Raw genomic sequence first — 14,102 nt, 5'->3', positions numbered from 1 at the left:
CAGATGCATAGAAGACAACGCAGATTTCCCACACATGGTACAGCACTGCCCAGTTGTCTCACGATTCTGGAATGAAATACTTAAGTATTTGACCAAACTAACAGGTTTACTGATGCCGAAAGATGTTACTATGCGCCTGCTCTGGCCGATGGCCAAATCTATGACAAGTAAGCAGGCATGCAAATTCATAGACTTGGTTTAATACGAGCAAAGAGACGCAACACAGTGTCCTGGAAAACAGTATCAGCACTGCTGATCAGAGACTGGCTGAGGGACATTCTTCAGCGGGCTCACACAGAGATTGGTATATTATCGGGCCCCCAAAATGAGGGCTCGAGGGCTACAGGGTACACTAATTGGAATGGCTATCTGTAAAAAACTGGAAACAAAATCAGACATCCGGCCTCCGTGACAGGTGGGTCCTATCTGCTTCAGAATTTTAGGTGCTGGGAAGATTGATGGCACTGGAGTACCAGGAGAAGAAAGACGAGTGGAGGAGTGACCGTTGTCTAGATACCCCTTTCATCCTGATCCACGAACATGTCACCTATCACATCTCAATCATAGATAAGCAGGAGCTAGAGATAGCAAGATGTCACTCAGCTTTTTTTTAAGGAATGTTCACTTTGTTTGATTTACGTTGACTTGCGTGTTGAACTATGTTATATAAATAACTTTCAGTGGCGCTACGATCTAAATGTTGTTACTTAGATTGTGGGAGTCATTCCACACGATGCTCAGAATGCCATGGACTGTGGTGTCATTTACTGACTATGGTACGTATATTAATCTTGGAAAATCAATAAAAATCTAATGGGGAGACAGGTCAACAATACATCGTCTACATACATGCAGAAATTATGTTCCGTGCTGCCTATTGCCAACCCCTTCATGTGGTTATGTTGTCATATGTAAATAGCCCTTGGTTCCATATATAAGCAAACCCTGCACTGCATCCTCTTCTCTGCTTGTTTACTTGAGTAGCCGAGGAGCCACTGACCGCAGTTCTAGCCAGAGGATCCCAATAGTTACTGAAAACCCAGGAAATGAACTTAGGGTCCAAGCCCATGCAATGCAATTTAAGTTTCAAAAGAGTTTGCAGTAAAATGCTTTTTCAGTGTCTACCACCAGCAGTACTGCCCCATCTCTAGCTCTCCGGAATGTTGCTTTTTTGTAATATACATATACATTGTCCCTGAAGAATTTAAAAACATCATTAATATTTTAGTGGGTTTTACGCTTTGTGCTGGGGCTTTAGAACAAAATTGAAAGTATAGTAGTTGTTATAACATATGCTATTAAATGGCATTCTATTGGAGGGACCTCTTTGCATGACAATGCCCATTAGCCACAAATTCTATGTATTCTACAGCCAGAAGGAAAACTTGTGTCCTTTGCATGCTAGAACACTATTTGTTGAAAAGTTATTTCAAAGCGACTTTCTTTTTTTGCCGGTTTTTAGGCTCGGTGACATCTTCCATGGACACAGCTCAGTAATCTCACATGAGCGCTGCTCAGCGTGGGGTGCTAACAACAACTATTGAGTTTTGATTTAGAATAGCACAGAACATTGGCAGAAGAGGTGGCAATATTGGCAACTGATAGACACGCGCGTTTTCAATCACAGGAGAAATGGAAGAGGCATGAAGAATCAAGCCCTAGACCTGCCAGTCACATCCCAAAAGTAGGTGGGTTAACCCACTAAATTCAATATTCTGAGACCTTTGCTCGTGTGCAGCTTCAAACAAGCATATGTTGCAATGTCCCGATGAGAAGACTGAAAACATACATTTGACCAAAAGTCAGACAACTAAAAATATTTCATGAGGTCATCTTTTCACAAAAGATTTGGCAAAAAAGGGTTGCCTTGAAATAACTGGGCAAAAACTGGTTCTGGAGTGGTTTGGATTTAAATCTGTAGAAGTAGCTTTTTGGTTATCAAATCACTTATTCCCATTTTAAAGATAATATGTTTAAAATGCACAATTTATCATTCTATTTTTTGTATTGGCTCCAAGGATAGCTCCACCCTATGGTGAGGGCCGCTAACCACAAGATCCAACTAACCTTTGATTTTGTGTTGTCTAATTAGGCTTCTAAATCAATTAGCCTAGCTAAATTACTGCAAAGGCCCAGAACCACATGTCAGATACAGAGCATGCCTCTGCAATTACTTTCTCTCAAAAATGAGTAAGGGGGACTGACAGGTGGATGGTGCGTTTCTGTTATAGTGTTGAACACCTGGAAATACCTGCCTATGCCCGCTTCCTCCCATTAGTTCTACCAGATAGTGGTTGTCTTCTGTCTTGTCCCTCTGTTTTTCACCTGATCTGCTTGCAGAAACTTCTTGCCTTTAGCTTCTTGGTGGCCTATTTAGGCACAGAATCATCAAATTCATCAGTTTTCATCAAGTTCTCCCAAACATAAGCCAGCTCTGTCAGACTATTAGACAAATGTGGATGGATCAGTCAGAGCACCATTATGGGACTTGGACGTCTGTGTATCAGGAACACAATGGTGGAAATGTTTAAACATTTTTTGCAGACAACTTAAACGTAGGTGTGCAAAAAAGCAATCATTTCCCAGGGAAGAATGCCATTCCTGATTCACAGAATCAGAAATAGTTGAATGTTGCACTCAAAAATGGGATTTGCTAACTCCGAAATTGCTCCAGTACGGTATGGTATTATGGTATAATGTAAACATTTAAAACTCTTGTACAAGTGTCGGGTTTGCAAGCATCCGAGGGGAGGGGGGCTACCGACTAAGGCTGGCAACGCCCACAAATTTGTAAATCTGTGGCTACCCACCAATAGTTACCATATAGCTTCTCATCCTGGAAATGCACACAGATTTACTCCTTGCAGCGGCAAAAGTACACGTGTCGCCAGTAAGAGGAAATGCTACTAAAACTGATGGCAGGATTGGGGAAGATGTTTCTCCGTAAAAAGAAATATATTCTCTATTGCCAAAAATTGAAACGTAAATGTACTTTGACATCAGCAGGATAATGTTTGTACAATTGAGTTCTCACGGATGTTATGCAGAAGTACACCTGTTTTTCAGAATTACAAAAAGTGAGAGATGTGTTCTAAATGTTTCATAATCCATCCCTACGCTTTTGTGCAAAGCATGAAGAATGAATTACATGACGAACGTAAGGATGAAGGATAGAATACTGAAGTTTACTACAGCATCATAATTAAATTAATTTGGAGTGCTATTGCCAATGGCTTTACCAAGGTCACAGTTTTATGGCTGAGGCAAAGCTCGTAATTGACAGGCTGCAAGAATGCTTAAACCAGAAATAGTTAACATGCTGGAGAGAACAGCCACTTGAGTCTGGGGAGAGTAGAACTTCGCTCCTAAGAAGGGTGCTGCGCCTTCGAACGAGTGGTTGTCACTTATAGAGGTGATACAGAGGCTTCAGAGTGCCCCAGGAACAACCTTGCTCCTGGGATCCACCTTAAGGCTCGTGTTGTCTGTTGATCACGTTACTGCTGGCCCACATCCAGCTGCTCTCCCAGCAGCGAATGCAAGGTAGAGAGGGCTGAGGCTTAATCAGCTGCTTACAGGAGTACAGCTGTGAGGCTGGCAGGCATCGAGGCGCACCTGCTCTGGTACCTTCCACCAGAGAGCGGGGCTACTACAGCTGCGTTAACGGTATCTAAGCAATGGAAGAGAAGGGAGACACTGAGAGCTTTCGGGTGCCTGCAGGTGGCTGGCCATGCAATGTCACCTTGAACCTTGAACACTGATTAACAGCTGCGTGCCTCTGACGCAGTAAAAACACCAATCCATTGGCCAAGCCAGTGGGTGGCCGTCCTGCCATGAAGGAGGACGGGCAAAGCATGGAAATACCGCTGTTGGCACGAGTTCTGCTGACCCTGGCTGTGGTGGCGGCCACCACCGCAGCTGTCAGGTGGCTGGTCTCCAGCCAGCGGAAGAAGACAAGGACAGCTTCCGATGCAGAGAGACTGGAGATATGCCTGGGGAGGCAGAGCGTGACAGACAGCAGGACAGAGGAGATCGACAATCAGTTTGGGGAGGAAGGGCCTGCTCTCTGCCATCCACAGGTTCTAAAAGGCAATGACACCTCAGTGCAGACGAACCAACGCCAAGCTAATGGCAGCGGTCCCATACGAATACGCGATGCTGCTCAAGGTAACAACAGCGCTCCTGCGTGTCAGGCCACCAGCCGGCACGAAGCGGTGTGGCACCAGCTGGAGGCAGAACCGCCCACAACATACACTGCCATCGCACTGTTTCCAAAACAGGAGCCTGTGGCAACAGGTGAGCCGGAGGCCCTTGCCCGTGACATGGCTCCTGGATACACGCTAAGGTCACAACTAGAGGAAGGCACCGTGGGTGCCAATGTGCCGTCAATAGTTTGGAGCTTGGGTCAAGTCAGAGTCCCCATGCAGCTCCCAGATGCCACCCTGCCTGCAAACACCAATCACCCGAGGCAAGCAGACAGCGTGTTTGTGTTATCCGCTCTCCCAGCGCAATTCCAGCAAACGCAGGGTCAGGGAATTGATTACACAGAGAACGGTGGCCATGGTGACAAAAGAAACAGCCCCGGTTTTGGAAATCGATACAGCGCGGTGTCTGGCAGCCCTGGAGAACTCGAAACCGGCTTAGACACAGTGGCTGCAAGCAAAGGGTACGCGTCGCTGTGTGAAGAGAGCAAGGTATGCCAGGAGAGGGGGTGGTCAGGTGACAGTGTGCCTGCAGTCCAGGCAGCAGGTTTTCCCACAGGGCGGCACCCGGGCACTCCAGTGCCACGGCTGCAGCTTGAAAATGAAGGCGAAGAGGCACACCTAAGCTTGCAAGCTAAGCCCCTGAACTCTGTGCCGAGTGAGACAGCTGCCAGGAAGTTACAGTACCCCCCAGAGATTCGGCCTGGGGTAAACACTAACCAAACAATGAAGGCTGTGTCGGATTTGACAGTGTATGCAGGAGAAAGCAATGCCAGCGATATCCTCTGTGGTCCGGCAGGCGGCAAACCTTGCACCTGTTCCGAGAACAGCACGGACGGCATTCCTGGACTGAATCACAGTGGCGGGAGTTCAGGGACTGGCTGTAAAGATCACGAAGGCTGCCCGGACTTTGCCAGTGTGACGAGTACACATGAGTACAATGATCCTGGTAATAAAACAACAGAGCCGTGCCTAGGTAGAGAGCCTTTCATACATCCCAACAGAAGACTTCCTTGGGAAGGGCCATCTGCTCTTCCAGAAGGAGGTGGACCAACCCAAGGGCATTCAACAGCAGAGAGGGGGCAGTTTCATGCAGAATGGGACTCTTCTGAAGGGGGATGCGAAAGAACACAGCAACATGAAGAGACATGCCCGAACAAGGTCTTTGAAGCTAGTGCCTCTGTTGATGGCTCTCAAGATGAGTTGGCAATGTGTCATGAAAAACATGAACATGTTTCTGCACCTGAGCAGGTGAGAGCGGTCTCTTTGGGGTTACCTAATGTACCCTCTGAACGTTATCAATTAAAAGTTCGAAGCAAAGAAAGTGGACCTTGTCAAAGTGAGATCACCAACGCCATCTGGAGTGACCTCAGAGGGGAGGGAAGCAATGCTGGCACTGCTGGAATTTACACCGAATCTGGGTATCGAATTACAAACCAGAGCAAAACACAGCTGGAGATTGAAATATGCCAATCTTCGGATCATGATACCACAACAAAGTTGAACTATGCAAGTTTTAATTCCAATTCCAAATTGGGTCTTAAACCCCTCCTTGAGATACAATCAGTCCAAAAAGAATTACCACTGTACGAGAATTCGGACTGCTCAAATGAAGTCAAGGGACAGGCATCAATGGACCCCCATGTGAGTAGAAAATGCAGAGAGGTCATCAAACAAAGGTCCACTGTCGATGACACTCCTGACAGTCACACATACAATAACAACGAACACCCCCCAGCACAAAAAGGCACAAGTAATAGCACAAGTAAAGACATAATTAATATTTTAAGTGAAAGTGACTTTCAAATGGAGAGATCACACTCCAACACATATTCAAATGTTAAGGTGAATGCAGGACATTTTTCAAAAGAACAAGCACTTTACACGCCCTTCAAAAGAGATGCAACAATAAGTGGTTGTCAAACACAAGTGAAGGAGCACCTTCAAGCAGATAGTGCTAGCTTTGAAGTGAGGCTTCAGGCTACTACACTGGATAATACCAAATTCCCTTCATGTGTCACTGAAACATTTGAAAATGGGCAAACCTATGAAGTCAGCTTTTCAGAAGGTGACAGAAACGATAGCAAATCTTTGTCAAGTGAACAAGGCCTCAAACACATAGTGAAGAATGAGTCCTGTCCAGATGAATTACCATTTTCTGAGTCAATCCTATTGACAGAGATTGAGGAGAAGGAATTAGCAGCATCCCATAAGAGTCACACCTCCTGTGATGTCACTGGACATCCTGCCGTGGTTTACCCATCTGCGAGAGAAACATCCCAGTATGCCCTTGCTAACTTTTTGCCATTACCGTCTCCTACAGCTACATCATGTATGGTTGAAAAATGCACTTATGTGGCCACAACCCCATTGGAAGAGGACTCTTCATGCAGTGTGACTAATCCGAAGGCTAAGCATGATTCTGAGCAAAGAGACAGTGATATGATGACTAGATACCTCAACACCTTTATAGCTTCTCCGACCACTCCAAGACTCCTTTGCGAGGGCTGTTCAAATAGTGCGGCCACTGATGCAAAAGTGTCAAAAAATGAGCCTACAGTGCAGAACAATATAGAAGACAATGAATCTGTGGTTGGAATCCAAGGTACACTGGAAACTAGGGATGCACATCAATATAAAGAACACTATACAACTGACTTGCCAAAGTGTGACACAAGCGATGTCCATGTCTGCAAATGTCAACCAGGAAAACACTCTGCACTCGATAAAACAGAAGCAATGCTAGACCCATCTCAAAGATGGAACACTGATCAGAAGATTTATCAAAGTAAAGAAAATAATGAAGACACTGTAACAGAGAATGACAATGACAGTAAGAGTGCATTCAAGAGTGAGGTTCGGGCCCGGGATGCAAACCCAAATACACACAATTGTATACCTGAGAAAGTGACATTGGGAATGCACATTATGTCATTTCCCAATGAACTTTTCCCCTTGGTATCTGAGCAGGGCACAACAACAAAGAGTAGTATTCAGGTTATAAATCATAATGTTGAATCAAGCACTTGCACCTTCTTAGAAAATGTAGACTGCCCAGATAACCTTGGAACTGCTGTACTGATAGACGTCAAAGTTAATGAACTTCAGCCATCCCTTGTAAGTAACAAGGGGCAAGATGTCGAAGACCAATGTTCCATACAGGATGTGCCTACACTGGGTCCATCAAATGATGTGAAACACAACCTGTTGTTACCATCCTCTAAAATCAGCAGACGGGCTGGGGTGGGAGAAGGTAATAAGGCAGGCCATCGCCAAGAGCAAGAAAGCATCTCAAGCAATGCAACTGTTGCTTTTCAACTAGATGGAAGAGATATGGTCATGGACATAAACAAAGTAATCTCTTCTGAAATAAATAAAGACTCTGTCGCCAAGAATTATAAGGAAGGTTCATGTCACAGTGTACTTGAACAGTTCTTGGGATCTGCCTTTAGAGAGCGCTTCAATAATGCAACTCTTCTGCACCATGGAATCAGCAATGACCTTACAAATGAGGCCAGAAATGAGGACATCCCTAAAACACAGATGCTCCAGGAACTAGAAGTTACTTTACCAGGCAACAAGATTGCATATCCTATTGATCTATGTGTAGCAAATGTCAAAAAGACACAACAGTGCGAAGAAAGAAGTAGCTATATCCAGGATGTCTACACAAGTAATCAAGATTTCTCTGAATTTAAGATGTCACCCCATGGGTATCTTTGCTTGCAAAAACAACCTAGAGCTGCAGATAGTAAAAACAATCTGTATTCTGAAACAAGTGAATCAGGGTACACTACAGACAGCCTCTCCACACCTGTCTATGAAGAAAGAAGTTGGTCATCTCTGGGGACTGGAGATGAAGACTCGGAGAATAACGACCATGAATTAGACCCCATCATGCCCAACATGGAACAGACAAGAGACACAACATCTCACAGAGACAACTATACTGCATCAACAGTCGTAAGTTATAACCACATTAACCACAATAGCATCAGTACCGAAGGCAAGTCAGAGGAGAAGGACCACATGTCCACAGAGGGTTCTCAGTATCCAAGTGTCAAGGTTGGAGTCGATGTCGGTGATAATTTATTTTCATCAATAACCAACGCATGTGTAGAGGAAATAGGACAGAAACATATTGGACTACTGAGTGACCATTTGCAACAGTCACTAAAAGACAATTTCGAGAACCTCTGCAGAGAAGATAGTCGGAGTTGTACGTCTTGGTGTCCAGAGCAATGTAGGACTTGTAGCAATACAGACAAATCACATGACTCTGACAACACAATGCTCAATGTTTCATCACATCATGTGAAGAGTTCAGAGGAAGCACAGCATCAATGCCATAAACTTCATGAAAAATGGTATCCACCAAATACAGCAGAAGTTCCAGAGCAAACAACAGTGGGCAAGGGTACAAATTTCATACAGGGGCTCAGGGGTGTAGACATCAACAATAAAGATGAAGAGGTTCTTACTGATTCAGGCGTCACCAAACACTTATCTGCTGACCCTATTCCACTGGAAACATGTTCAGAAAGTTTGGGCACAATCACTCACTTTCAATCCAAGATCGAAGATACACATCAGGCTCCTCAATCTGAAGAAGTTGTAAGTAATAAGCAACTAGAGAAAGAAGAGCACAGCAGTTCTACTTATCTTTTCTCTCATTGTACAAAGCCACTGAAAGAAAGGAGTTATGAATGGAAGATCCCAAGACATCAACAAGACGGGAAAGCTATCACTTACACCAAGAAGCTTTCGTCTGGATCTTATGGAGGTTTTGTAAAAGCCAAAACTGAGTCTCTTTGTGTTCTGCACAGTGGACAGGAAAGTTATGTTTCTAGAGTTCCCAGTCGAAGCACTCCTGATGATGTCATGGACAGCCTAACATTTTCAGAAAATGAACATTCAAAGTCTAATAAATCCCATAGCATAACTGATACTCATCTAGTTAGATATGGTCAAACCAAAGATGAATCAACAAAGACTTTAGATGCTGTTTTTGGAGAAAATGACAAGAACAGTTCCCAGTATGCTCATCATACACGCCACCAAGGAATTCCCACAACAGTGCCCTTGCCAAGTTCTGCCTTTCATGAAACTCATTCCCCACCAGGAATAACGCCCTTTGTACCAAGTAACTCAAACTTCTGCATGGATAGACCAACAATGGGTGAATCAGAAACTGCATCCAATATGGATTATAATGTTTCTTCAATTAATGCCTCAGTGGAATTGGAAAGAAAAATGCACCAAAGGAGAAAAGGCATCCAGAGAAGAGGAAGCATATCTGAAATTGCAGAGAACCCTGATCTCAGGATATATGAAACAGGCTGCTCAAATCCCAAAACAAAGATGCCACTGGCTAAGAGCTGTGAAGATATCCTGTCTGGCGCACCAAATAAGAAGGTAGAAGCGAACAGCAAAGCCCGAAGCATGCTATGCTTGCTGACAGAACATTACTCATTACCAGCCTCTAAGGGCCAAAAAATCCCAGTGGAGCATGTTGCTAAAGGAAGCTTCCTCAATATTCCAGAAACTCTTCAGTTGACTGAGGATGCCATGAAGCTTCAACTAAATTTGGGCAACTGCCTGGAACTTTTGAAGTTTGCAAAGAAAAACAGAGCAAGTGATCTTCAAGAAGCAGCCTATGCGGTCATGAGTGACAACTACCTTCAGGTGCTGAGAGAACCAGCAATCTATAGCCATCTCAGTGGAGGTGAACGTGATCGAATACTTCAACTGAGGACAAGGGGAAAAAAAGTTCTGGGTGTAGCTGAACTAGAGACCATTTATAGACTGAAAAATATCACACAAAGTTCAATTTGTCCAGCTGTGAATGAGTTACCACTACATTCTCAAGGCACTGACCGGCAACCTCATGCTTGGCTATACACATTCAACATGCTCACAAACGCCTGGCACCCTTTAACTCAGATCCCGGAAGAAGCCAATTTGAAAGGATGTGGCATCTGCACTTTGAATAACTACTTGTTCCTTGCTGGGGGTATTAGAGGACAAGGACAAGACGCATTCTGCTCCAACAAAGTCTTTTGTTATAACCCTCTCACTGAGATCTGGAGACAGGTTATGCCCATGAACCAAGCGAGGTCCCAACTGAGGCTAGTAGCAGTAGATGGCTACCTATATGCCATAGGAGGTGAGTGCCTCTACACTGTAGAACGATATGATCCACGTTTAGACAAATGGACATTCAGGGCCTCCTTGCCCAGGGGATCGTTTGCCGTAGCCCATGAGGCAGTCACCTGCAGTGATGAAATCTATGTCTCTGGTGGGAATCTTTTCTACCGTCTCTTGAAGTACAGCCCACTCAAGGACCTATGGGAGGAGTGCCCCTACAACAGCAGCAGGAAGCGTTCCTGTGACATGGTGGCCATCAGGAACTTCATCTACAGGTTCGACATCCAACGAGAGTCGGGGGTCAGCGTTTTCAAGTACAATACCACGACCAAAATCTGGAATGAGTGTGCCACTATGTGTCTCAGCAACCCGCTACCATTCCGTTGTGCAGTTCTGGATGGGTCTGTGTACTGTCTGAACAAGAAAATGATTGTGAGGTTCTCCACAGACGACAGGTCTCAGGGGTTCGTGCCAGATAGCTTACATGCATTTCCTGGTGGAGGCGGAGGCGCACTCTGCCCATTTGTGTTGACCCTGCCACACCACACCTCCTTACAGACTTCTGTGTAAACTGCTTTTTTGACTGGGATATGCAAAAATCAGTACATTAAAATCCTCTCATTCTGGATGAATGAGTTATGGAGAGGGAAGAAAACCAGGTTTAATAATTCTAAATTACGAAAAAGGCCTGTTCTTGGAAGTGGCATAAAATTGTACATGCTTATATAGCCTAATACGGACATAAAGATTACGTTAATCTGTTCCGGATGTTATTAAATGCACCTTCTCACTCACAACGACGAATTCTAAATAACCCATTACTTGAGACCCTGTGGTACACTGTGGATAATGACAGAAAATGACTAACTGTTTGTTACCGACAGCATGAAGTCGTAAACACAGAAAGAGAACAGAAGGGGAAACCGTCAGCCATCTTAAAACGGGGAGTTTCCTGTCCATTGCCCTAGCAGACGAGAGAAGAGGCAATACTACTGAAATGTAATAGATCGGTATATTTATAAAAATAGTGATATATTTTTAAACTATTTTAGAGAACGATATACCCAATATTGTTATGATCATCTGATAATGTTAATATGTAGACGTCAGCACGGTCATGGGGGTCACACTGCTTAAGGTCACCGCCTAGCCAGCATTTTACCAGCACAGCAACAGAGAGAAAGCGATTTTAAACGATATATTTAGATATCCTATGTCCTACTGTATAATGCCTATGTAGTGGCAACGGGTTGTCATGCCACATCGCACAAGCAATGCGCCATGTGCCTTTTCCCAGAATACTAATGTGTGTTGAGATCAGGTATAAATATAGCGGCACTGGTAATATGCAGCGATGGAGCTTCAAATAGGTGTCAAGGTTTACTCAATTATATGGCACAGAATTAATTTTTTTTCAGAATTGTACGACTCATTCTGTGGGAGGATTATCTTGATATTTTGTCATTTTAGCGCAATACGATATAAAGGAGATCCAAACGTTATGCAATAACAAAGGCTGTAAAGAAAGAAAGGTTTACATATTTGTTGGCTTGTGCTTCAAATGCTATACAGTAATCATTTTGCATTGCTTGGGAGGACAGGAACGCCATTTGAGTAAAAGTTTCCTTTAAAAATCCCAGAGTGAAACAACTAGTGCAAAACATAAACCGAGGCACTAAGAAGTATTCAAGCTCTTATGTAAACACTTTGGCCCATATTTATACTTGCAGTTGTGCGTCAAAAATTTTACCGCCGGCTAACGCCATTCCAATGCGCCATGCGGGCGCCTTGTTAATGTGATGACGTTAGCCGCGCTGCGGACTGGTGTGCGTCAAAAAAAATGACTCACACCAGGCAGCGCCGGCGTATGGGAAAATGGGGGTTGTGCGTCAAAAAACGGTGCAAGTCAGGTCTGAGGCAAAATTCAGGCCTCAAACCGGATTTGCGCCATTTTTTTTGACGCCCAGCCTCCATTGACATGACTCCTGTCTTAGCAAAGACAGGAGTCATGCCCCCTTGCCCAATGGCCATGCCCAGGGGACTTATGTCCCCTGGGCATGGTCATTGGGCATAGTGGCATGTAGGGGGGCCCAAATCAGGCCCCCCTGTGCCACAAAAAAAATCAGAAAAAATACCTACCCGAACTTACCTTTCCTTCCCTGGGATGGGTCCCTCCATCCTTGGGTGTCCTCCTGGGGTGGGCCAGGGTGGCAGGGGGTGTCCCTGGGGGCAGGGGAGGGCACCTCTGGGCTCCTTCTGAGCCCACAGGTCCCTTAACGCCTGCCCTGACGCAGGCGTTAAAAAACGGCGCCCATCAGGCTGTGCGCAGTTTTTTAAGGCCCACCCCCTCCTGTGCGTCAAAATGACGCCAGAGTATAAATAAGGGGCACAGGCCTTAAAGTCATTTTTTGAAAGAGAACGCCCACCTTGCATATAATTAACGCAAGGCTGGTTCCCCCTTCCAATAAATGACGCACATGGTGAAATTTTGACGCCCGCGGGGTCGGACATCAAAGTATAAATATGGGGCAGGGTTTGCGCTGATTGTGCGTCAATAATTTTGACGCACATTCGGCGCAAACAGAGAATAAATATGCCCCTTCTTTTAATAAGCGGTACCCCTCTTTTAGGCCAGCTATGGTGATGTCATGGCTGCACCATGATCATCTAGAAGCATCTCTGGATTTTTGTGCAGGTTTAAAATAACTGCTGCTTGAATCATTACATGTTTCCGGGTTGAAATACAATTAAATATGCAAAATATTTTTCGGGCTGGAGACAAAATGCCTTCACCCGTGTGCAGCAATAAACAACTGGAAGAATACCTAATGACACTGCAGACTGTCTTTCATAGAGTTGCACAACGTGTACTTTTTAAAGGGATGATTTATTCGTTTCCGCTGGAAAATATATTTTTGTTAAAGTTTGCAAATCTGCCCGCAAGTGGTGGAACCTGTGGTGCCAATTAATGATTATGTGGTCGAATTTACAAAGTCCTATAGAGAACTTTCAGCTGAAACTTTAATTCAAGCTTCCCACAAATTTCTGAGCAATTGCCGTTATAAAGGCCCCTGTGGGCCTTCTGTTGCTTTCACCCCAGTACACACTCTCCCCAGAGGAAGGGTTCTTATGTGAAAACTCTTCCTTCGCTTCTGAACAAATCTTTCATCTCAGCATACTATAAGGCCTCCTTGGGGAAAACAGCACATTCATTTCTAGACCTCTGGAAAAAGCAGAGTTTTTAAGGGCAGCTGTCAAATTTGATCGGAATACAGATCTCATAGAGAGGTTTTTCCTCTCGAGGGAGCCAAGCTTTCTGGAGACCTCAACAAACTACAGGGTCCTGTGAGGCGGGCATTTCATATTAAGTAAAAGATGACCTAAAAGAAACACCTCCTGTTGCTGCTCCTATGCTGCAGATATTCTCGTTATCCTGAAAAAAACTTTCTCCCCACTTAAAAACGGTACAACGTGCTTATGCGATCAGGCATTATCGTTCCTCTGGACAACACGTTCACCAAACCAAAGTACAGGTTGCTATCAGGCAGGTGGTTATAGTCACCTACTGGAATATAATATAGACACCTCTAGGGCCAGCTGTCCGCTCGACTAAACCGTGCTTTCTAAAGATCTAGTGCAAAATAGATCCCGCTGTGCAGGTTCTCCTTCACAAAAGTACAGTTCATTCTACAGGCCTGGGCTCTATAAAGAGCCCCTTACTCCACCTCAGGCCCATGTACTTGCTTTTAACTGGAC

At 44.7% G+C, this 14,102-nt stretch overlaps 1 protein-coding gene across 1 annotated transcript; it reads left to right on the top strand.

The window, feature by feature from the left end:
- The first annotated feature begins 3,589 nt into the window (after positions 1 to 3,589).
- Positions 3,590 to 13,111, top strand: LOC138303645 (uncharacterized). Its single transcript, XM_069242945.1, has one exon. The coding sequence runs from the start codon at positions 3,831 to 3,833 to the stop codon at positions 10,914 to 10,916; it is 7,086 nt and encodes a 2,361-aa protein (XP_069099046.1). The 5' UTR covers positions 3,590 to 3,830; the 3' UTR covers positions 10,917 to 13,111.
- The last annotated feature ends 991 nt before the right edge of the window (positions 13,112 to 14,102 follow it).

The sequence above is a fragment of the Pleurodeles waltl genome, chromosome 7 (assembly GCF_031143425.1).
Source record: "Pleurodeles waltl isolate 20211129_DDA chromosome 7, aPleWal1.hap1.20221129, whole genome shotgun sequence".
NCBI lineage: Eukaryota > Metazoa > Chordata > Amphibia > Caudata > Salamandridae > Pleurodeles > Pleurodeles waltl.
The sequence above is the reverse complement of the archived record's forward strand: the minus strand, read 5'-3'. Positions and strand labels throughout refer to the sequence as shown.

What these genes read in the sequence shown, in the direction of transcription:
- LOC138303645 (XM_069242945.1), top strand. Translation starts at nt 3,831, where the DNA reads ATGAAGGAGGACGGGCAAAGCATGGAAATACCGCTGTTGGCACGAGTT.